A 25,305-nucleotide genomic window follows, 5' to 3' on the forward strand; every position below is an offset into this window, starting at 1 on the left:
GCTGGTGAAGTGCTTTGTATTTGATGAGTATCATAGGTGTTTGATAAATATTCAGAAGTGTAGAGCTAAATCATATGGCTATTATAGGTAGATAATCTTTCTTAGAATCACCTATAGGAAAGTTCTGGATGCCCAGAGTATTTCTTTCCCCACCAAAACTACAAATGAAATAAAGTGATCATCATGGAATAACTTCCAGGTACCTACCTCTTCATCCTGAGGATCTACATGTAGTGCACGTACCAGTGATGCAAGTTCCTTGGGCTTTCAAATGCAAAGGGACATTACCAACTGCATGGATAGGCAACGCTCTGCCATCTTTGGTTATGCTCGGTGGAGGGCTGGTGTTTCCAAAGCTTTCTTCTCCCTGCTGCAGCTTCTTTGGCTGCTTTTTCCAGAAGATCTCATGTTCTGGCCCCAAAGTATTCTATGGCAGAATGCAAAGGACACTGAGATGCTTGACAATATGGCTGGACCAAGCCGAAGGCACTCTCTGCTTTCCTTCCATTTCCACTCAACCATCTATACAAACTGGTATAGATGATTCACTGGACAGACCAAAGAAGGGGAAAAAGTGCAAAACAGGTGGTGAAGGCTCAAGAAATACCATTTTCCTAATAACCTCATCATCATTACCACAGTTTCAACCACACCACGGGTTTTTGACCACTCAACACAGAACCAGGATTGGAGCCAGTGGAGCCCAGGATTTTTAAATCCAGAAGTATCACTTCAGACAACCACAAGGATGACTGGTAATGGGATATGCATTCTTAATTAAAGATATTTTTCCCCTCAAAGTCTATGATGCTGCAAAGGTCAATTGAAAGGACACAGTGGGAAATGTAGTTAATATCTCATCACAAATTTTTAGAGAACTTTCATGATTATACTCAGTTCAACTTAGGGGTCATTTATCAATCATACCATCTGGGCACAAGATATTTTATGTTGCCCCATTATAAGAATGAATACATTGAAATGGTTTATGGTGCTGCCCTTGAGAAAGTGGTTATGGTGGAATAACAAGTCGTCATTAAGAAATTCCGTGCCCAATGGTTTTATTTTCCTTGCAAAAGATTAGTGAAGTCACTCAGAAGTGTGGATAGTAGATGCTCAGGCATTGAACTGTTAAATATCATGTGCTTTAATGGAAGAACAAACCATCAAAGGTTAGTTGATAAAAAAAATTACAGTGTATATAAACATCATCACAACGGATGTGGACAGAAGTGGTAACCAGTGATTATGGAGAAAACTGGACCCAGGAAGCACAGTCTCCTCTCATTCACCATGAGCATGATGATGAAGAGGAGACCCAGCATTCTACAAGCACAAGTAAGAAGGATGGCGGTCAGCAGTTCTGGGTTAGATGAGCCAGTGAAGTCATTCCAAAGAATAGGGAAGACTATTTTTAGACATGGCCACCTATTCCCACACAGTAAATTTTTTTAAATCCCCAGAGCATGAAGAGCTGTCAAATCTGCACACAAGTCTTAGAAATTGGAAGAAAAAATGCTAACTTGCCAGGTTGCCCCAAAAGACAACATACTTAAAAAGTGAAACTTAAAAAATATCTGAGATAAGGTTTTTGAGTTAAAGATTCCTAGAGGTTCCATTTGCATGACTTGTATGTGTTTATGAAAATGTATAATGAAGAGTGTATTCTGTTGGTGCTTACTAGTGGCACCTTGAAAGAAAGCTTGACTGGTGCCATGATCTTGGTAATCCTATTTTCTATGAAGATCTTTTAGGAATGCAGTTTCTTCTTCACATTCTGTTCCTCACTGCATTATAGAAAGGCATCCCTTGTACTCTTTAGAGGAGAGTTAGTAGCTCAGATGGTCTATATTTGAAAACTATGGCTGTTCTTTCTCTGTTTTTAAGCCCAGGTAACTTGGGGACATATTTTCTGCTATTAATTGTACTTATATGCAAATATCTCAGGTTTTCTAAAACACTCGCAAGTCTCACTCACTACTAGACAATGAGGAAAGGACAAAAAAAGTAGGAAGTATATATTCTTTCATCTGTTTCTTGGAGAGATGCCTATCATGTTTGGAATAGAAGAAGCTTTAATTTAGGATAACAGCCTGTAGCATTTTTTAAACTATGCCTCAATCGTCATTCTCCTAGCCTTGGATATTCCTAAAGCAAAAATGTAAGAAACATCCACTTAGAATCCAAAGGGAGAAGGCAAAGGGGTTTGGGAATTCCTTGGTTTGAGGGATGTTCCTCAGACAACAAAAGAAACATTACAGACATCAGCTAAGACATAGATTAATAAGTCCTGGATATTGCACTGAATATGTCCAACATGCCTACACCTCACTACTTTCCTGATAGATTTGCTACATGCATGAGGATTATGGGCTGAGTTAAGAACAGAGTTTTCTGACAGAGGAAGGTAGAGGGTGAGAGAGAGAAACATCTTCTGATAGAAGAAGAAATAAGAAGTTGTCTCTTCAGACTGGGATTCTGTCAAAAAATAAATAAATAATTACAGATTAAAAACACACACACACATGCAAAAATAAACAAACAAACAAAACAAAAAAACAAACAACAAAACAGAATGGGATTCTATACCAGTCCTCTTTGGGACCCAATACTATATTTCAGAGATTATTTAAGACAATTTGTACTTAAAAAGCAGAAAGCTACTTAAAAAGCTTGGAATTCATGAGCTTATTGTCAAAAGGTGATGGTGGGGGGACATCATTACTGAAGGGTAGTTGAAAATCCAGACATAACAGAACCTCCCAGAGGGAAAGCAGCACTAGCCTCAGCAATTCTTTTCTCAGCACTTGCAAAACATAAAGAGATTCTGGTGGTGACCTCTGGACCTTATCAAAGGAATGTTACAGCACAACAGACATATCAAAGAATTATGTGGCTATGTCACAGGTCTAAGGAAAGGGCCTGGGGAAAACTGATGAAGCCCTTGAGTGTTATACAGAAATGACCCTCTTTTTGATTATAGTACAAAGCTCAAATATGAAGTAAGGATGTCATAACTTAATTGGAAAATTTATGCAAAAATCCAAACATTTAATTTATTCTTGTTCTAATAATTTGCATATAGTTAAATAAAATTGTTGAATGAGAACATTACACCTTCTAGAAGAGAATCAACCTTTATATTTTACAGTGGAAATCCTACTCGGTTAACCCATATGTTGAAAACAACAGTGGGGTTACTGGGTATTTAAAGGATCATTTTGTTTATAAAGATAATGATAGAAATCATATAGAGTAGTGCATGTGTGTGTGTGTGAGGGGGGGGGGGGAGTGTATGCGCATGTGTTCATGCATTTGAAAACTGAATCAATGGGTTATGTTTGGGTGAAATTTTTCTTATAATTGCACTCAGTGGTTTTTCTAACTTCATTACTTGTCAGGAGGCAATGATTCAGTCAGTGGGAAGTAAAACTTAAGATTTTGAGGTCTTTTTCCCTTCCATCTGATAACAAGTGAACCGCAGTGCTAGGGTAGAATGAAGACAATAAGTTTTATTTATTTACTTACTTACTTACTGATTTACTTATTTAAAAATATATTTCTATTGATTTCAGAGAGGAAGGTAGAGGGAGGGAGAGAGAAAAACATCAATGATGAGAGAGATTCATTGATTGGCTGCCTCCTAACTGGGGATCGAACCTACAACCTGGGCATGTGCCCTGACCAGGAATCGAACCATGAACCATGACCTGATTCGTAGGTCGATTCTCAACCACTGAACCATGTGGCCGGGCAATAAGTTTTATTTTTATTTTTTTGTTAATTTTATTTTTTTGTTAATCCTCACCTGAGGATATTTTTCCATGGATTTTTAGAGAGAGTGGAAGTGAGAGGGAAAGACAGAGAGAAACAGCGATGTGGAGAAGCACATTGTTTGTTTGCTTCTTGCATACATCCAGACCAGGACCCAGGCCGAGAGGAGCCTGCAACCGAGGTACATGCCCTTGACCAGAGTCCAACCTGGGACCCTTTGGTCCATAGGCTGATGCTCTATCCACTGAGCCAAACTGGCTAGGGCAATAAGTTTTATTTTTAAAATATTTTTGCTACTATGAAATTACACATATTTTCTAAAATAATGAAATTCAATCAGTTTTACAAATTGCAAAGTGTACTTCAACTCGGCAAGTTTATAAACTCTCTTTTTCTTGAAAACTAACAAGTTGCTATTAGTTGCCTTAGAAGAAAATGTAGTGGCTTTCTAATTTCCCCATTGGCACCCTGATATAATTTCATTTCAATCATTTTGTCCTTTTAAAACTGGACAATTACAAAACTGAGTGGTTGAAATTTTAAGCCTGTCACACATTCCTATTGTTTATATAATGCCAAACTAGAGAGAATAATTTTCTTCCACTGAATAAATTTTGTTAGAAAGTAAATTTTTGCTAGAAAATGTAGTTTTGCTAAAAGTGTGGCAATTTTAAATGCCACATAGGTATAACCTCACTATGTGCCAGTGGAGAAGCAACCCAGTCATTCCCAGCATCCTCCATGCTGGGCAAATCCACTGCTGGTGCATTTCCAGTGCCTGTGATGATGGGTCACATGACCACCATTTCAGAAGGCCTCCTACTAGGCTCTTTTGTCATCTATTGTTATGTAATACTGGAGGCCCTGTGCATGTAGGGTCAGGGCATGTGCATGTAGGGTCAGGGCCGATCAGGGCCTTCCAGCTGGCCAGGGCCTTCCTTCATTTCGTGACGCCCCCTGGTGGTCCGCACATGTCATAGCAAGTAATCGAACTCCTGGTCTTCCAGTTGAGCTCCAGAGGGGACACTTTGCTTATTAGCCTTATATATAGAGAGAGACTAGAGGCCCAGTGCACGAAATTCGTGCATGGGAGGGGGGTGTCCCTCGCTCGGCCTGCACCCTCTCCAATCTGGGACCCCTTGGGGGATGTCCAACTGCTAGTTTAAATCAGCAGTTGGACATCCCTCTCACAATCCGGGACTGCTGGCTCCCAATTGCTCACCTGCCTGCCTGCCTGATTGCCCCTAACTGCTTCTGCCTGCCAGCCTGATCACCCCCTAACCACTCTCCTACCAGCCTGATGACACCTAACTGTTCCCCTGCTGGCCTGATTGCCTACAAATGCCCTCCCCTGCCGCGACCCACCTCCTCCACTGGGACCCGCCTCCTCCATGCGCGATGGCCCGGCCTCCACTGTGCACATGGCCATCTTGTGTTGGCCATCTTGTGTTGGCCATCTTGTGACGACGTGAGGGTGTGACACCACCTAGGTTATTATTAGTATAGATATTCCTTGTAATAAAATCACTGGAGCAAAGAGATGAATTCTCTGAGCAATTCTCTGAGACAAGATCTATGAAGCCATAGACTCTAGTAAAATAAGGATAATGGAATTCATAACCCATGGTATAGTTCTGACTGTGCCAATCTGGCTATTTGACTTTGAGCAAATCAAATCTTATTTGGGCCCTAGTTTTACCATCTGAAAAATTAAAAGATTAGGTCATTTGATTTCTAATATCCCTTTTGGACTATCGGTGATCTCTCTCTCTCTCTCTCTCTCTCTCTCTCTGCTGCTTTTCTTTTCTGCCTTCTATCCCACTTGTATATATAAAGTAGAAAGATATTTGTTGATGAGGAAATTGAACAATAATGGCTCACAGTTGAAATTCTTCACACAGCCCAGGCAAACCCTAGTAGTGCAACTGCAGAAATATCTACCCAGAAAGAGCAGTGGTTTGCAAATGGAGGGCATGAGGAATATCTCCAAACGCCCAAAGAACTCTTATTCAACAGCAGGGACAGCTGGTAATGGATGGCTTAACAAGTAAACTTGGGTGGAAACTTCCTCTTGGGTTACATGTTGAACATTGAGGACATTGAACAAATAAGATATTGAAGGAATTGTCACAAGATGTTAAGGTTCCTTAATAAGTTATGGTACGGTCAACACAGAGCCATCCCTTAAATGCTTGTAACAAATCCCCTCAACAGGAATCGATACTAGCCCATAAAGGAGACACAGACAATATGCCCTTGTGTATGGCATTTTCAGGTCTAGTTTGGGGCATTCCCTGGTGAGGTTGTAGCAGAAACTCTGATCTTGTAAAATACTCCCTTTGGTTTTATAAATGAATCTACTCTATGATGTGGCTCCACACTTTACAGCATGGTTCTATAAAATACTGTGCTTGTTAGAAAGCATATGGTCAGAACCCCAATATTTGAAGAAATGAAGCCAGACATCTTGAGAAAAATACCTGTCTGATGTCATTTGGCCCTTTTGCCATGTCTGTTTGGAGATTTCTCCTTGATTATACAAGTTCCTCCTCTCCTTCCCACCCCCCACCCCCAGACTTATAAAACAAATACCTTCTCTATTCTTGAATTGTGGGGTTGTGGAAATTGGACTCAAGTCTCGTCACCATGTCTAAGTGAGGCCAGATAACTTGACTCTGCGAGCTCCTATGCATGATTCTTTTGTCTGCGTCACAGAAACAGTGAAATACACCCTGCCTTGTAAAAGAACACAAATTTCCTTTAAGAATGATATTCTCACCTAGTGTCAGTGAGAGATATCCTCATGCTTCCATTGGAGACATGGAATATAATGCATAATGTACTTCCTGTGTGTGGCAACTCCTGAACGCGTTCCTGGCAGAGCAACGGATTCAGTGACTGGCTATGTGGTGTGGTTGGTTGTTGCTAAGGGGCTACTGTTGTAATCTTTTCTACCTATACTTCTTCATTGGCACGGGATGAAGCAAAAGCATGTGCTACATTCTTACATGTCATTTATGCCATAAATCTCATTGTTAAAAGGTAATGCTTCTAAATTTAAAAAAAAAAAAGTAATGCTTCTAATGGATTTCATTCATGCTTTTGAGATAATGGCACTTACTCTCATGTTTATCTCATGAGAAGCTGTTACCTGATTCCTTCTTTAATTCATTACCATCCTAATGCGCATTTCACTAGGATGTGGTTGTCTCGGAATGATATCATGTGCTTGGACTCTTATACTTCCTCCTTTGGGGGATGGTGGCAACATGGCATGGGTCAAGAACTACTTTTTCATCTTCACTTGATGTCTGTAACTCATCTCCTGTCCACTGGAGAAGTCGTCAATGCTTTTGTGTCCTTCAGTTCACATGCTGCTTGCTAAGAAAATGAGCATGAATGAACTATATCTGCTAAAACATTCTGTGTTTATTCCTGGCCCTCGATACCAGGAAGATGTTTTCATTGTCTTGTTCAGATAAAAAAAAAAAGTATATATTTTTTAAAAAATCAGTGTATCCCTGGTCAGATGTCAACTAACACTTTGACAATTGCTTGAACTGCATGGTCACACCAGCCTCAGCTCATGACACCCATCCAAATCAAAGAACGACAACACCGAGTCAAGAGGACAGTTCCTGGACTTATTTTTTGGACCCAATCTCACATCCAATGGGACGAGGTCATCAAACAGACAGAAGAATGGGTAATAGCCTCTGAACCTTTTTATATTATGTTTTGGCAAAGCCTACAAATGGCTATTTTCCTAGAAATAAGCCCTTGGCTTTAGACCACTCTACTTTCCTAAGAAGGAAATTGAAGTTTCTTCAAAAATTTGCTTCCTTTGTAGAAGTGATATGCCCATTTATCTGAATTTGAAGTGCTGAGCTGAGAGTGAAGAATTTGGCAGGAGAGTTAAAGGAGAATTGGTCCTAAAATGATAGGAGTGGAAGTCATTTTCTTTGAAGAGGGAGCAGTCTCAAGAGTCCTTTTTCATTTACTCCTAAGTGCAGGGCTTTTAAAAGAGTAAAGTGATGGATTCAGGGACTATTTCCACTGGAGACTCAAAGATATAACTTGTCTCTGGTAGAGAAATCTTAGAGGTTAAAAAAATTGGTGAGTGCCCCTTCTGAAGAAATAACGAAAAAGCTCAGAAAACTTTATTGTTTACTCTTACCACGTTTAGAGATAATTATGGTACCCTGTGACCTAAGATTTAGACCACTCTTGGCCCTTGATAAATGTTTGTGAATTTCATAAATGGACACAGAATTGAATCTCTGTTTTCTTAAACATCATTCATATTTACCTATAAGCAATTAATAAATAGAATTAAATGAGAGAATAAAAAAGATACTGATTGTAGTTCTGTAAGAATGGAGGATTGTGATTTTATTTGACCAGTTTTTATATTTAAAAAGAAGTCTTCCTTTATCAGAACAGATGACAACTTTCCCTAGGGAATCTGCAAGAGTTGGTAGCAGATGATGCCCTTTTCTCAGGCTTTCCTAACTTAAAGAATCCATGTTCCTTATTATACCCATGAAGAGTTACTCGAATTTTGTTTTGTTATTTAACAAGATGTCTTGGTCACAGAAATGTAACATTCCAAAAAGGGAGATAAACCAAAGAACCAATATGGGGTTGTGAATTATTATTCATAGCATTGCGTAATCTGGATCCATGCTACAAAGGGAATAACATGAACTTTATTGAAATGAGTTCCAAGAGCACAATGACCATGTCTCTTGGTAGTGAATTGAACATCTCCAAAATGAATTTAACAGTTTTTATGGTTTCGTATCTTTAGAACCCCCTAACTGTGTCATTCCCAAATACTAATGAACAGATATTGCCAAATTACTAGTGATTAAAAACAACATAGACATTAAATATCGACTAATGTACAAGGCATTGTGGAGCCACAACAATGTACAATTCATGGTTCATGCTCTTAAGGAACTTAACACTTAAGTAGGAAAAGAAAACATTTAGCACCAAAATATATCTAATAATACGAGAGAGCGAGTAGTAGATGTCAAATGAATGTTGCCAACAATAACACCAGAGAAATTCAGAGGACCCTCCAGGGAGCATCAGAGAAAGGTGGATTGGATCTGGTTTTTGAAAAATGGGGGGAAATCCTGGATAGTCAGGGAAAGTTTTTGTGGGAAAACTCGTGTAAGAAGAGGCATAAAGGAAGGAAAGCCAAAAAATGAATTTGTTAGAGTGAACAGATCCATTTGTCATAAAGGAAGATGAGTTTGAATGGCTAGGCTGTGGCCATCATGAGTGGCTGAAGTGCCACATGCAGACCGCACACATGTTTATGCATGTGGCTGCTGGAGGTTCTGATGATATACTAGTGGAAAACCAAGCCACAGTGAAATAACTTCAGAATCAGTATTAAGTCTCCATATGGATGAACAGAAAGAGATTCCATTAAATTGATAAACATGACAAGGACAAGCACATTGGCTCACACTATATTACGGTGTGATACCTCATGAAAGATTCTACTGATAACAGGGAAGGTAAACAAGAGTGTCTAGAGATCATTAACAAACAGGACTTTTTCTGGGAAAATAGCCATGAGGGGTTTTGATTTGGGTTAGCTAGCCTTTCCTCTTTTTTGAAATCTGGGATGATAGAGTCAGCCATGTTTTTTCCTCCAAAGATCTTGATTTTTCTTTCCTATGTGTATGTAAGGGCTGCAGTGTAGATATGGGTGCCCAATATTCCATTTTTCCCCCTCTGGAGTCATCTGGAACTGATTAAATCTCTCTAGAGGCAGCAGTGTGGGTGGACTTTGAATCGGAAAGCCAACAATAGTGATAGTGTTTATAGGTTATTTGGCCTTTACTTCACTCAGGACTTGTTATTTCAGCAGAATTGATTTATGATCACCATTAAAAAAGCATTTGTGAATATTTCAGGGACATTTCTGTACCGCTCAACATTGTACATATTAATTTCCAAAGGCACCACATATCTGTGTTGACAGGATGACTGATTCACTGATATCCATGGCTTCTTATTCCTTGCTCCTGAATACTTCCTATGGCTTCTACTTGGGTAGTAGTGGGTGATGAAATATGTTTTATTTGCATGTCCCCTTTGTAAAGTAGAAGAGACCAAAGGAGGGAAGAGGGCTGTAAAAAAAAAAGTTATTTTGCCAAGTAAGAGTGTGTGTGAAAGAAGGGTGCCTGAACCTTGTCCTTTCTGCATGTGTCAGATCCCATATGTCCATAAGAAAGGCAATGTGTATGGAGTGGGACAAGTCATACTGGCTTATGTGTGTCTCTCTGCAAGGTTTGAGAGGCCCATCATGTGCTAATTTGGAGTCCTTTCAGACTCAGCAAAAATAAGCAAAATATTGTAGCTTTCATAGAACTCAACCTTTCAATGAAAGCCAGTTACTTCTTGGGATTTTTTGAAGAAGCCATAATCTACTCCAATTCTGGAGACATGAATCAGTATGTGCTTTCTTTCCTTTTTATCCAGGTTTGAATATAAGAATAATTTGGCTCTAGATCATAAACCACCCTCAGGTAGTAGTTTAGGAAATCCAACTATAACACTGATTTAATTCCTTCAGATATGGACTCCAGCCATAGTACAACACTTCAGCCTTCTGCAGATTCAAACACAGGTTTGGTGGAAGACCAGGACAGGACAGAACCTCTTCCAATGACAACTCGTAAGGATAATGACACTCAGCCCTTTACTGACTTGTATTCCTGCTTCAGTTCTTGCTCACACTGGCCCAGATCCAGAGCTTGGTGGTGGAATGGTGTATTTAGTGCTTTGTGGCTGAGCTCAGCCCAGAGCATAAAAGCTGTCTTTATTTCTTCTATATTTTCTTGGTGGAGTTCTTTAAATGTGATTTTTCCTTTATTTTTGGTACTTTCCAGATTCAATGACTTTATGTTTAAAAGAAAAAGAAAAAAGTGCGACTCCATTCAACTTGATTTTCCTTCCCTAAGTAGTTATGGCAGTGTCATCTAAGACCATGGCTAGGACAGTGATTTTTCTATGTTTTAACTGACCAGCCCCAGAGAGGAAGGGAAAGGGAGAGCGAGATAGAAACACCCTACTGGGTATCAAGCCTGCAACCCGGGCATATGCCCTGACCAGGAATTGAAGGGTGACCTCCTGGTTCATAGGTTGACATTCACCCACTGAGCCACATGGCTGGGCACTGACCACCCTCTTTTGATTTCCATCTTTTCTTCGACCAAAGCAGAAGAGGGATAGGGTTGTTTTAATGGTGGTGAAAAGACAATTTTGGGACATATAATCATAGAAAATAGGGAAATCACATCAGCCTGTAGAAGAGGGGCAAGGCATGTTATTGACAATTGACAAAGGTGGCAGGGCCCAGCTACAAAATGAGAACATTTGCTAATGCTTCTTCCTATCACTAAACGTCTGGTAGAAGCAATGCTAAACTAACAGCCTTAATTTTCATTATATGTACAGGGCTATCCTAGATATCAGCCTAAAGTCATTCATAATTTCTTGACAGACAATGAAAGAGTTCCAGAATTAAGAGGGCTTCATTTCACTGCTTGCTACACATAATGGACACAGTTCTTTACGTGTGCCCTTTAGACAAAGGAAAAAGTCAGCAAGCATGGGTTGACTGTCAAAAATGTAACTAGCACAATATGCGTAACCCATGGGCGCAGACAATAGTGCAGTCACTGGGGGGAAAGGGGGACATCTGTAATACTTTCAACAATAAAGATAAATAAAATAAAATAATGTAACCAGCACAGTGTTAAGCATTAAATAGGATGCAGATACACCAAAGAATGGTCCCTGCCAATCGAGGGTCTTGTATTTCCACTTTATGTCCCTGTTGACTTTGGTTCTGATGTTTGGTTTGGGATTTGGTGAATGTTTCTCTTCTGGTTGTAATGTTTACTTTGGTGGTGGACATGGCTTATGGGTGTGCTTTATGGGGTGCTTGCACCTGTAACTCAGAGGTCAGTCCTTTTCTTAGAATACAAAAGAAATTAACTCAAAACAGTCAGAGTGATTTCACATATGGGCAATGGTTCAACCTCAAATTGCACGGACTACAGTGAGGGCCCTGTGTTTGCCCAGGCAAGCGTTTCCTGGTGTTTCGGTACAGTGATGAGAATCCCCATCCACAGGTGAGATCAAAAACCTAATAGTGGAGTAAAATGGCAACTCTAATTTAATGTTCTTTAGGAGGGACTAAACATTTCCTTTTATACATTTGATCTGAGTTACTTGAGCAAGTTATTCTAGATGAACTTCTTCCTCTTTTGTGGTTATGGTCATACCACTGGTTTCCCTGCAGGCTCACTTCTTGACACACAGCTGGGAGCTCTTGATTGCTGATGGGAACACTGGGATTCAAACATTACTCTTCCTCTGGGTCTATGTACTCTGGTTTTCCTCGGTGACTAGAAGCAATGTTACCATTGGGTCAGGATGATCTGGGATAGACAAAGTTTTGGCTCAGGCTTTATGTTTGGCACATTATCTTAGTTGATTACACTGAAAAAAAACAAACAAAGGCTCTTAAGAGCCAACTAGTAAAACAGAATTCTGTTGTACATTTTTATCAATCCGATGAGAATGGTATGCACACACCTTGGTATTCTTACGCTCTTACCTGACACAATAGCTAGATCCTCTCTGTCAGCAAGATAAAAGGATTTGTTTTATGGCTTCAAATTAATGCTGGATTCATCCCTCATTGAAACAGAGCAGAGTCCTACTCAGAGCTTCTCTACATCACATGGAGGCTTGGAAGAAGATACAGACCAGTCAATGATGTCCACTCCAACATCTAGCAGTAAGGATGGTAAAGCCCAGGTGGCTTCAGTTATGGGTGTCTTTGCATAGTGTCTCTGGTGGAGGTGCATTCCTTGGCTCTTGTTGTGCTGTTACTTCTGATCAGAAGGTGTGCTGGTGATGGGCCTCTGATTTTTCTGCTTTGTAGACTTTTTAGAAGCCATTGTACATGAAATGCAACTATATGTCTTAATCTTAAAGGTCAGGTTTTTTAAATTCTAGATTTAGATTGCTTATTTGTGATCATAATTGGTCTAAAGATCTGGATTATGTTACTTTCTATTTCCCTTGCATTAATTATAATATTTTGCCATTTATACTCTGGACCATTAAGCCATGGAGTTGGTGATTAAGAAGCAGTGCCTTCTAGAAAAGGAAAAAAATAAAGCCTCAGGTCTTGGAATCCTTGCATTGGCTATTCCAATCACAGACAGTACATCTACCTTTTAATTCACAGATATGCTTCCTCCACTTCATTATAGGTGGGTCCAATTGAGTAAGAGCTCAAGATTATTTAGAACCCGAGTTGCCTTCAAGGTCACAGTTGTAGTGGCATGATCCTTATTTTAATAACCCAGGTAGATGTTACAATGAATGTCTTCTCTGGGCATTAGGATCACCAAAATCTCTTCTGTTGAGTGATGTCCAGGTGTTGTCAATTGCAAAATATAGATTCTGTGCAATAGTATAAATCAGACTATCTTTTGCTCTGTGTTCACAAATAACAAGTGGGAAGCTTTTGCAGTAATTGCATGTTCTAAGGACAAGCACACGATGAGTGGTGGCCTCACAGATGTCGGTTCACCATTGACTCCACCTCTACACAGATAGGCATGATGACGGAGGTGGAAATCTTCCTGAAGACCCAGCTACTTCAGTGGAAGGTTATACTCCTCATTCCCCAGACACAAAGGAATACACAACCCTCATCCCAGTGACCCCTGCTAACACTGAGTCCCCTGGAGTTACTGAAGTTACTGCTGGAGATTCCAATGTTAATGTTGATGGTCGATTGCCAGGTAATGTAGAAAAACAACACATGCTTTCATGTTATAGGGGACGTTTTCTGTGTAGGCTGTGATTAGGCTGATTTGTGACTGGGGAAGGGTTTTTATCATGTCTTCATTCTAGTGCAAGTAAACTTAGACTTAGTTGAGATTAAGAATGCTTTCATTTGCTGATGTCATTTCTATTTATTCTTGTGACTTGGTTGTTATGGTGGAATTTCTTTCTTTGCCTTGTTTCTGATCTTGTGATATATTAAGTTGATCCATATGAAATTGATAGTTTTGTAGGTCAAAGAATTTAAATATTAGCTATTTTATTTGATTCAACTAACAACATGCTGCCTATTTAGTAAGGTTTTAGCTAACATGTGAATAATTTCCATATACTAGTATCTTGGCTCTGAAAGTATTATCTCATACTTTCATGAGATGGATTGGTGAATTTTACTTTTGGTGAAGGGCTTGTAGATAAATCTCTAATTATGATGCACACTTAAAACTTTATGATAGAACCAACTGTTAATGAATAGGCACTATCTCTCTTGTTGTAGTGACAAAGAGATGGCTGAAGATGACATTCAATTAAGTTGGACATGGATCCAGAATGAGAGTTGTTTTCTCAAACAGTCCTCCTTACTTCTGCTTTATTGTTTGTTTCTCCATTTGCATTAAAAAACTGACATTGTAGAAAGAGGAACTGGAAAATACCTACTCTGGCTAAGAAACTAAAATCCTCTCCTTCTGGTTATTTAAGTACTTCTTACCACCAATGCCTATTAAATATTAGTGATTTTAAACATGCAGTAGCCCCCCCTTGATCTAGGGTTTTGCTCTCCATGGCTTCAGTTACCCATGGTCAACAGTGGTCTGAAAATATCAAGTGGACAATTCCAGAAATAATTCATATGCTTTACATTGTGTGCTATTCATAGTAGTTTGATGAAATCTCATGCTGTCCTGCTCTGTCTCCACCTGTGAATCATTGCTTTGTTCCATGTATCCACACTATATATGCTACCCTCCCCTTAGCCACTTAATAGCCATCTCCGTGATCAGGTAGACTGTCATGTCATTGCAGTGCTTGTGTTCAAGTCACTCTTATTTTACTCCCTAACGCCACATTCACATAACTTTTATTATAGTATGCTAGAGGCCTGGTGCACAAAGATTCGTGCAAGAATGGGCCTTCCTTCCCCTGGCTGCCACCACCGCCTTCGCTCCAGCCGGAGCCGCCTTTTCACTCCACCCCAGATCTGCCTTTCCGCCTTCCCACATTTCCTAGAGGCCCGGAGCTTCTGGGGCGGTGCAGAACGCCTGCGTCTTCCCCATGGCTCGCGTATGCAAATTAACCCACCATCTTTGTTGGGTTAATTGGCATACTCACTCCTGATTGGCTGGTGGGTGTCGCAAAGGTACAGTCAATTTGCATCTTGCTATTTTATTAGTGTAGATTGTTGTAATTGTTCTACTTTATTATTGTTGTTGTAAAATTCTTACTGTGCCTAATGTATAAATTAAACTTTATCATAGGTTTGTATGTATAGGAAAAAATGGCATATATAGGGTTCAGTACTATCTGTACTTTTCAGGCATCCATTGGGGGTCTTAGAACGTATTCCCAGTAGATAAGGAGGGATGACTGTAATTTTTTTGTAGCATAAGTTTTTTCTCTCCCCTCCCCAAAGATGAATAAATCTTATGAGAACTCAATATATATAACAGATGACTGCTGTGGTGACAGAAACTCAGAATGTCACTTGTGTGGCCTCTTTCCTCGGCTGCCCATCCCAGAGATAAGGAGGGACTACTGATAAAGTTTAATTTATAAAAATTAGGCACAGTACAAAATTAACAATAATTAATAATAAATGGAATTACAACAACATATTATAATGAAAGTTATGTGAATGTGGCATCTATGATAATAAAAGCATAATATGCTAATTAGACCAGACATCCTTCTGGACGTCAAAGCTGGGGCTGCGAGGGAAGCCAGGGGAAGGAAGTGCCCACAGCCGGGGGAGGGAAGGCCTACTCTTGCACAAGTTTTGTGCATCGGGCCTCTAGTTAGTAAATAAAATAAGGTTTACTTGAACACAAGCTTCAAGGAAAATACTAACCTTGGCAATATTGGCAAGACAGAGCCCCTCACACCCTTTGGTTCTTTGTTCATCATGGTTCTACCCTCAGTCATTAAAATTTCCAAGTATCACTTTTAGTATTTTTCTGTAGAAGTGAACCCTAGAGCATTGCCTAATTTTTCTTAGCAAACTAAGGCCTGTCATGTGACATAATGAGTTTAAATTTTAAGTGGCAATTTAAATAGTTACAGTAGCCTAGAAAGATTACATAGACTATTGTTAGTAAATAAAAGGCTTTCTACAAAATTGATATCTATGTACTTTCATTTCTTCTACATTCCATGGTGGTACCGATAGATTTTCCATGGTTCTCCATGGATTAAGTGATTAATAAGGGATCCAACTCTTATTTTTTGTTTTCTTTCAAAATTCAAAAAGTTCTCATTTCTTCCAATTTTTCTCAGTCTTTATGCTTAACCTTAAGAATTAAAACATCTGAAATTGTGGTGATGGTGATGGTATTGTTGTTGGTAGTGGTGGTGATAGTGATGGTGGTGGTGGTGGTGGTGGTGGTGGTGATGGTGGTAGTGATTTTGAGGGTGTTGGTCCTGGCTTTTCAGCGAATTCTGTTTTTCATTATTCTAACCATCAGCCAAGGAACAAAGCAATGTGTCTCCTCTATACAAGTACACGAGTCATTACAAGTCACCTACCTCCACCTTATAGGAAATGGTGGTGATCCAACTATGGCATTTTCCTTATAGGTACCTTCATAATGGGTAACTATAGCCATTTTATGAAATCGTTGTCCTTTTTTGTTTTAAGATTCCAGTATAGTTTTAGAAAATGTGTGGGGAGGAGGAGGAGGAAGAAGGGTAAGAGTTTCCATATGCTAAATTAAAGATCTGACCTGGGGATCCAGAGTTTAGCAATTCATGAACTTGTCTCAATTGAAAGCCTTTTGGTGATGGATATTTGAGCAGATGAATTATATTAACTCTTGGTGTTGAAAATGCAGATTTCATTTTTGAAAAATATTACAATTTGAAACATGTTCTAATAACCAGGAATACATTACTCACACGTTAGCTATCATCTCCCCCTTTCCTTTTCACTTATTTTCAGACATTTTCTTTAAATAAGTAGTTGACTTCTCTCTTTGAATTTAACCCCAAGATCTTGTATGCATACCAAAACCTTTTTCTATTTCCTGCCTTGGAGAATAATCTTTAAATGTCTCATGCCCTAAGCCACAGAGTACATGCATCCCCAGTGATCACGTTTGTCATCATTCAAAACATAGAGTCCCTATTTCAAAGAAACAGCTATCAAATCCCAACCTCAGACCTGTGAACACATCTCGTGTTACAGTTATTGGGTTCCTACCAAAGCCACACTTCCTCCGGTCATCCTGATGGTCTGTGCTGAACCAGGTTTCCTAATTTTGATGAAATCTCTAGCCCACTCAGCAGTGGACTAAGAAATGAATAGAAATTAATAGTGTGGACCCATTCACAGGTCCTTTGCCATCATTTTGCTTACCTTTAAAAGGCTAAGAGTTTTGATGAAAGCAAAGGGCATGAAAAGGCAGATGTGCGGAAATGTAGACGGCAGTGTAACTGGAACACACGGTACTGAACCTTCTCTGATTGTTCCTTACAGAAGATCAAGACCCCAGCGGGAGGCACCATACCACTAAAGGATCTGAATCAACTGGTGAGTTTGAACCGCTTTAGTCATTTACTCTCGTCATCATTGAACCTGCTGATTATTCATGAATGATGTTTGAGTCACTGTCTCTCAAAAAGTGGTTCTCAAACTTTCTTAGCATGCATCACCATCGGGGGAAGGGCTTATTAAACCACGCTGCTGGGCCCCATCCCTAAAGTTTCTGATTCTGCATGTCTGGGGTGGAGCCTGAGCATGTGCACTTTTACTGAGTCCCCCGGTGACGCTGATAAGGCTGGAGCAGGGACTGTGCTTTGAGAAGGACTGCTCTGGAGAAAATCCTTCCATCTGAAAGGATCACGGAGACTCCAAGCAGGGTCTCAAGGTAACATTTCACTACATCAGAGTGGTTAAAAACCTGGGTTTTGGAATAAGAGGGGTTTGATTCCAGCTCCTCCACATACAAACTGGGGATGTTGCTGAAAGGATCTGAGACTCAACTTCCTAACCAATAAAATAATAATAATAATTGTCACCGGGTCTGGTTTAAAAGACTAAATGATAGTATACACTGAAGCATTGGGCATGGCCCCCAGCACAAGGCATAATAGCTAGCATTTCATCAGAATTTATTGTGTATTAGGATGGACCCTATCAAACTGCCATTTCTGTAGGTCAATAGTCAGATATGAAATTAAACATATTTTATATGTTTCATCTATTATTAACTCACTTACTCATCCTACATACCCTGTGGCCCACATAAGAAGTACTATTATTCCACTATTACAGAGGACACCGAGGCTCAGAGCCGCTAAGTAACTTAGCTGAGTCGACATGACTAGTGAGTTGAGTGGTGGAGCCACGTTTCAAACCCAGGGGTCTCCTATCGCCTCTCACAAGCACAGACTGGAGAAAGCAACCTGTGGTGACCATAATTGCCACCTGGCACGCATTCGTCAACGGATTCCTGTTTGCTGTGACTCAGAGCACACTCCTGGAAACATTACTCCAGGCAGCAAAAGTCTTGACGCGAAGCAGGTTTCCTGGCGACCACTAACGCTGGGGCTGCTGAAAGGCTGTGCTGGTGCTGTCTTACCGAGGTGACCCCGAGCATCATCGGTCCAGGCGCCCCATGCAAGTGAGGTCATCCTTATAAGCTACTGTCCTCCCCTTCATGCTTACACGGGAAGTAGAGTTGCCCCCAGGCTTACAGGTTCGCACACTTAAAGCACAATGACTGCCGAAACCGGTTTGGCTCAGTGGATAGAGCGTCGGCCTGCGGACTCAAGGGTCCCAGGTTCGATTCTGGTCAAGGGCATGTACATTGGTTGCAGGCACATCCCCAGTAGGGGGTGTGCAAGAGGCAGCTGATCGATGTTTCTCTCTTATCGATGTTTCTAACTCTCTATCCCTCTCTCTTCCTCTCTGTAAAAAATCAATAAAATATATTTTTAAAAAAAGCGCAATGACGATGGACATTTACATAGTAGTTTTAGTAATAACCTTTTACCTAAGGGGACAGGGATGTAGTGGGCTCATCAGAAATGCTTCTAAAGTAAGGACCGAAGTTCAAGGCTCTCTGGGGCACTGGGGTGGGGCAGTCAGCCTTTTCCAACCTCAATTTCCTTATTAGGAAAAAAGAGATCAGAACACTGGCCTCAGTTACCTCCTGGAGTTTTTGTGAAGAACACGAGGCATCAGGAATTTGAAAGTAATTTAGAAACGACAGGGAGTTGTTACGAAAAGGCATGCTCTCTAAAATCAAGACACTCCCAACAACTCCAAGTGCAGTCCTTAGACCCGCAGCAGAGACACCAGCTAGGAGCTGGTCGTTCACGCAGAATGCCCAGCCATCCTGGACCTACTGACTCAAGAGCCTCCCGCTCCACCAGGTGGATTGCATCTATATTAGGCTTCAGAAGCACTGCCCTAGACCAGTGGTCGGCAAACTCATTAGTCAACAGAGCCAAATATCAACAGGACAATGATTGAAATTTCTTTTGAGAGCCAAAAACCGACTTCTGCGCATGGGCCACGAAGTTTCAATCGCACTGTACATGCGCGCCTGCATGTGGTATTTTGTGGAAGAGCCACTCAAGGGGTCAAAGAGCCGCATGTGGCTCGCGAGCCGCAGTTTGCCGACCACTGCCCTAGACTGTTTTTCTCACAGTTAAGGCCAATCGGATTATCTCTGTGCACACGTCTCAGATTGGATCTCTTCCCCTTTGCAGAGCTTTCCTTCCCCGCCAGCCCTTCCCCAGCTGCATTTACAGACCTCCTGGGCGCAAGGCGAGACCTGCTCTATCTGTCCATCTTCTTGGCTTTTGCCTGAAGTAGGCGGGAGCGGCCTCTTTTGTTTGACTCCTGTGCAGGTGTCTATTGTTCAAGCAGGCGGTTCCATCTGGCTGTACACACACCCAGATCTTTCCTTGCTGGGAGCACTTTTGTAAAAAATAGACATAAAGAGATTATGGTCCCTTCATGGCCTCCCTTTCAAATAGCAGAGGCTGCCGTGAGTCAGGGAAAGACCAGTGAGGGTGACTGCACCTCTGAGGTGGTTTTCAAGGCCAATGATCTCCAGTTTAGATGGCCTGTATCGCCTGACCTTGCAGGTGGACACTGACCAGTGACCACAGACTCTGATAGGCAGCTAGAGAAAGTGTCTTGGACTCTTTCTGAGGTTTCTAAAGTGAGAGGCCACTGTCAAAATGGCATGCAGTATGTTGAAATGGCCAGACATATGGTAAAATTAGAGTTTAACAAAAACGTCAGATTGCATAAGCAAGAGCCACCCTGTTTACAATAACCATCATAATCCAGACTTCAGTGCCTGCTGTGCACAGTCTGAGGTTTGACTCTTAGGAGAGCGTCTCATTATAAGCCCAGCCACCTTCATTCACTGACTGCCCACACAGACCTCCCTGTTTCCTTTCTTCCCTGGGAGGCCTTCAGGATTCAGCAGTGGAGTCCCACTCGGTAGGAGTTCATGTCAGTGGGATATTTTCATTTTAGTGGGAGCAGTAAAGGAAGCATATAAAATACAAAGGGCCTGGCCAGCTTGGCTTGTTGTTTGAGAATCGACCTATGAACCAGGAGGTCACAGTTGGACTTCTAGTCAGGGCACATGCCTAGGTTTCGGGCTCCATCCCCAGTGTGGGGCATGCAGGAGGCAGCTGATCAATGATTCTCTCTTATCATTGATGTTTCTCTCTTTCCCTTTTTCTTCCTCTCTGAAATCAATAAATATATATATATATATATATATATATATATATATATATATATATATTTAACAAAAGGAAAAAAACACACAAAGAAAAAGCAGAGCTTGTTCATTTGGGCTAGTCTCTTGACAAAACGTCTTAGAGTTTCTTTTAGAACATGACGCCTCTCATTTTGGTAAGCCTCCTGTTCCGACTTGTGGATCCTTTGTCTTGGGATGCTTCTTTTCAGTCTGGGATTTTTATTTGTTTTCTTATTTTGTTTTGTAGCAGAAGAAAATGTTCATTCTTCAAATATAAAGCATGTTTCAATAATATATTGGCCTGCATCAAACGGAACATTTCTTGGGAGATTCTCGTAGCCCTTTATAAACGCCTGCGGCTGCAGTGTATGGAGAGCTTTGCAGACACAGAGCTGGCTCCGTGCGCTGCTCTGTAAGACTCCTTACACCCTCCAAACTTTGGGTGACAGATGTTGTTTTTCCCCTTAGGACACTCCAGTGGGAGTCAAGAAGGTGGGGCCAGCACGACCTCGGGTCCTAAGAGGAAACCTCAAATTCCAGGTGAGTTTTGAGCTGCGAGGGGGGAAAAAAATGATGCTAAAAGCGGGTCTCACTGAATGTCCCACAAAGAAAGAAGCAAGCAGTTGGAAAGCACATTTTCCTAAATGTCCAACCCTTGAAACTGATAGTTCCTCTTTGCAAGCTAAAGATGGATGACAGGAACAGATCAGAAAAGATGGAAGGTTCTTTTACCCCAGGTCCCAAAGTAGAGCCACGTTAGGTCCTAAAGCTTCCTCCCCAAATGCATGATCGCCCAGGGAACTCCATGTCACGCCCAGGTCCTGCCTATCGCGGTTCAGTTTCCCCTTTATTTCTGGGGTTGGGCGTGACACGTGTAACATTCCTCTCACATTGCAGACAGGGCATTGGGTGGAGTGAAAACATGCTTCTGGTCCCCAAAGTGCTTTTTCTCGAGGGACGGTCTTCACGGGTCCAGACAGACAAAGTTTCAGAAAGTGTTGCGTGTGCAGTGAGGGGACCGAGACAGCTGGCTCTCCTGAGTGTCAAGATTGAAGCCACTGGAAGCAAATGCTTTACTTGACTTGGGCTCAAAGTTAAGCATTTGTGAAGGGGGATTACAAAAAAGGAAGGGTTTTCCCAGGGTTGCAAATGATCCCCCCTCTTCAGAGCTCTCCAAACTGAGCCTCCCGTGGGAAAGGGAAGAATGTGCTGTGGGCCCGGCCCCCTTGCCTCAGCTTGCCTGGGCACAGCTAGAGGAGAGCACGTGGAGAAGGCGTGGGCTGCCAGGGATTACGGGGCGGGTGGGATGAAATTTGTGATAATCAGGCAGCAGGATTTTTTCCCAGCCCCAGTGAGAGGGAATGGGGGCATCTCAGGGCTAGAGACCCAGGAATGAACAGAAGTGGATCTCTCCTGAGGGCCTCCCCACCTCCTGATTCGACCCTGCTCCCCAAGCTCACCTAACCAGGGAGAGGTCACTCCCTGAACAGCAAATCAGAGGAGAACCAAGACTCCCAAAGGCGAAGGGGCAGTGACTGACTGTCCATCTTTCTTGTTTCCCAAGCTGTAGTTCATTGCGCAGATACACAGCCCAACTCGGCAGCTGAAATTATTCAAGTTGTCCAGTCATATTTTAATATCTTAAAGCTTGATTTAAAAACTTGTGTGTAACATGTTATTAGTCCATGAGTGACGCGTTAATTATTGCAGACATTTCGGAAAATGCAACTAAAGGACAAAAATATAAATCCGTTATCTACCCCACTATCCGGAAGTGCCATGGTTACCATTTTCATAGATGACTTTCCTGTCATTTTCGATGTCATTTATATATAAAAGTGTAATTACACCATACATGCTTTGTTTAGCAAACTACAATTCTCAACTGGGGGGCCACAGCTTTCCAATGTCATTGCATATTTTCCCCCACATTGTAGTACATTATATAATGAATGAACCCTAATTTATTCAACCAACTCCTTGTTGTTGGATATTAGGTTGTTTTCAAGTTCTGCCATTATAAATAGCACAGTAATGAACATCTTCCTAGCTAATTCCAGGTCCTCTGAATTCCTGGAAGTGTAACTGCTGGATCAAAAGCATGTGCATTTGGAAGGCTTTTGACAAGTTTTGCCAAATGACCCCCCCGCACACACCCTGCCCCGCCCATGAGTGTGCACAAGTTCAACCATCCACAGGACTGCCCTTTCTTGCCCTCACTAGTATGTGGCCTTCATTTTTGCTTCTAATCAAATGTAAGGTGGGTGCTCTTATATGGTGGGAAAGGAATGTTCCTTTTAAGGGAAGAATACATTTCCTTCCGTCTGGTTAATAACTGCACCCAGGGCATCTACGAGTTTCAACAGGTCATTCTGCATTTCTTTGGAAACATGTTTCTCCAGGAGGGACTTGGAAATCCTGACTGATGGTGAGAGATTAAAACAAGAGGCCGGTTGGACAAACAGCTGTAGCAAAATCTCTCTTCTCGTATTATCTGCCTACTGGCTGGGCCATTCGGTCGAATTTATCTGTAGTGCTGACTGTGATTCTTGTTTGGGCCAGGTCAGTTTTATAAAGTGCATGTTTATTTTCACAAAGTGTATTTCCCAACTTCATGGGTGTCTTTTTTCTTCACTCCCACCAGAGTGGCTGATCATCTTGGCGTCCCTCCTGGCCCTGGCTTTGATTCTCGCCGTTTGCATCGCGGTCAACAGCCGAAGAAGGTAAGGGGATGCTCCTCAGAGCCTCTGATTTGGAAGGGCATCATTTAACCTTGGGCTCTATGACCTTGCTCCTCAGAGCATAGCCCTTGGAACCAGCAGCCTCAGGCCCCACCACCCAGACCTCCTGTGTCAGAGTCTATTTGGACGAGGCCTCAGGCATTCGTGCGCATGGTACAGTAGAAGAAGCCCTGCTCTGGCACATGATTACCTGGACCTTCACTTCTAAATAGTGGTGGAATCTCTTGGGGATCTTAATTATTATTTTTTATTTTTTTTTAATTGATTTCACAGAGGAAGGGAGAGGGAGAGATAGAAACATCACGATGAGAAAGAATCATTGATCAGCTGCCTCCTGCATGTCCCACACTGGGGATCGAGCCCGCAACCCGGGCCTGTGCCCTTGACCAGGAATTGAATCGTGACCTCTTGGTTCATAGGTCGACGCTCAACCACTGAGCCAGCTGGCCGGGCAATCTTAATTATTTTGAGGTTAAGCCCTATGGAGTCTCTCTGATGAAAATTATGAAATACCTCACCAAAAAGGCATAAAACTATATATTCATTTATTGATTTATTAAACCGAATACTTATTAAGTGCATTCACAATGCACAAAAACACCATATAAAGGTTCAGGGATTGGTCATCTCCTATCTGAAGCCCATGGAGCTTTCTAGAACCCTTACTTAAAACAGGCATTGAGTTTGTGTGTTAATTTTGTAAGGACACTATTTTCTATTTTCTGGACACAGCAGTTGAAAGGATTCAGATCATGGCCTCGGAGAGCTCCCTGACAGTGTTGCCTATGAAATAAGGAAGAACTTCCCGTAGGAAAGTCTGAGTAAAGACAGACAAGTCCCTAGAACTGATATGGGGGCTGTTTTCATCAAAGGTTCCCCTCCCTCTCTCAACCAAGGCTGACTGTTTCAGCAGCTATTTAAACAATACATATTCCTGGTTGAGCTGTGACAAGGCTCCAGAAATAAAGCCACTTAAAGTGAAATAAAGGAAAATTGTCATTCTAGCAACAGAAGAAATGAACTTAGACAAGGATACTCCACAAATATGTCTCAATTTCCTGCATAAGACACTTTCAAGATGCATTTTTGCTCTGAGCATATGCTTGGGGACGTTAAACCTTCTGTAAGTGTTTCTTGAGATTTCTTCTTTAAGGTAAAAGAATCTTATTTCCAAGCACAAGGGTCCCCTTTATTGTATCACTGGATCATCTAACAGGCCAGAAAAATGCCCCCGGGTTTGGGAGAAGACCTGGAGAAAATGATAGAATCCTTCTCATTGGCTTTTGGAAAACAGCAAATACCTAATTCCACTGCTGTGGGGGGTCCAGGCAGTATCTCTAATTATCCGAGGAAATTAAATAATGCTGTCTGACGCTGGTACAAGTTAATAAAAGTGCTATATTAAAGTCGAAGAGCTGTGTTGCTCTCTGTACCTTTGAGGGCATGATAAAAATAGTTGTGGTAGTTGATCGTAAAAGGAACAAAAACTAGGAAAGAAAATCTGAAAGTCCTCCTGGAAATCTCCTATGACTAAATGGAAAGAGATTTTTTTTTTTTAATTTGAATTTAAATAATGTGACTTGAGGGACCCCATACAAAGAGTCTTTATACTTTCCCTCAGCGTCCTTGTTTTCTCTAGGGTCACTTTTGCTCAGCTAAATGTGAATTTCTTATTGTTGGAAATCAGTCCTTTGCCCCAAGCCTTAGAATGCACTGCCACTGCTCACAGGTACAGTCCATGAGCTCTGCATGTCACCATGGAAACGTGGCCCCTGGTGCTGTCGCTGGGGGAGACCTCAAAGAAGCATCTCTGCTGTCCCTGAGAGCAGCCAGAGCCCCTGCAGTGCAGCTGGTTAGCTCACACGTCGCTCCCCATCATGTGAGCAGCAAAAAGGGCCCCATTACACCCTCCCCCTCTTCCCAAGGCCAGCAGTCACCCTAGCAACGGGCAGACA

The 25,305-nt window shown here is 41.5% G+C and overlaps 1 protein-coding gene across 8 annotated transcripts in view; it reads left to right on the forward strand.

Moving 5' to 3' along the window:
• CD44 (CD44 molecule (IN blood group)) overlaps nt 1–25,305 on the forward strand; it is an 86,988-nt gene that overhangs the window by 55,440 nt on the left and 6,243 nt on the right. The window contains exons 7-14 of one of the 8 annotated variants that reach the window (XM_079787202.1): nt 642–755; nt 7,352–7,480; nt 10,373–10,474; nt 12,518–12,616; nt 13,434–13,625; nt 17,357–17,410; nt 21,078–21,149; nt 23,254–23,332. In XM_079787202.1, coding sequence (XP_079643328.1) covers nt 642–755; nt 7,352–7,480; nt 10,373–10,474; nt 12,518–12,616; nt 13,434–13,625; nt 17,357–17,410; nt 21,078–21,149; nt 23,254–23,332 — 841 coding nt within the window. The remainder of the gene's footprint in view (nt 1–641; nt 756–7,351; nt 7,481–10,372; nt 10,475–12,517; nt 12,617–13,433; nt 13,626–17,356; nt 17,411–21,077; nt 21,150–23,253; nt 23,333–25,305) is intronic. The other 7 variants (XM_079787203.1, XM_079787204.1, XM_079787205.1 and 4 more) reach the window with 7 other exon arrangements.

Source organism: Cnephaeus nilssonii (assembly GCF_951640355.1).
Source record: "Cnephaeus nilssonii genome assembly, chromosome: 13".
NCBI classification, from domain to species: Eukaryota; Metazoa; Chordata; class Mammalia; order Chiroptera; family Vespertilionidae; genus Cnephaeus; species Cnephaeus nilssonii.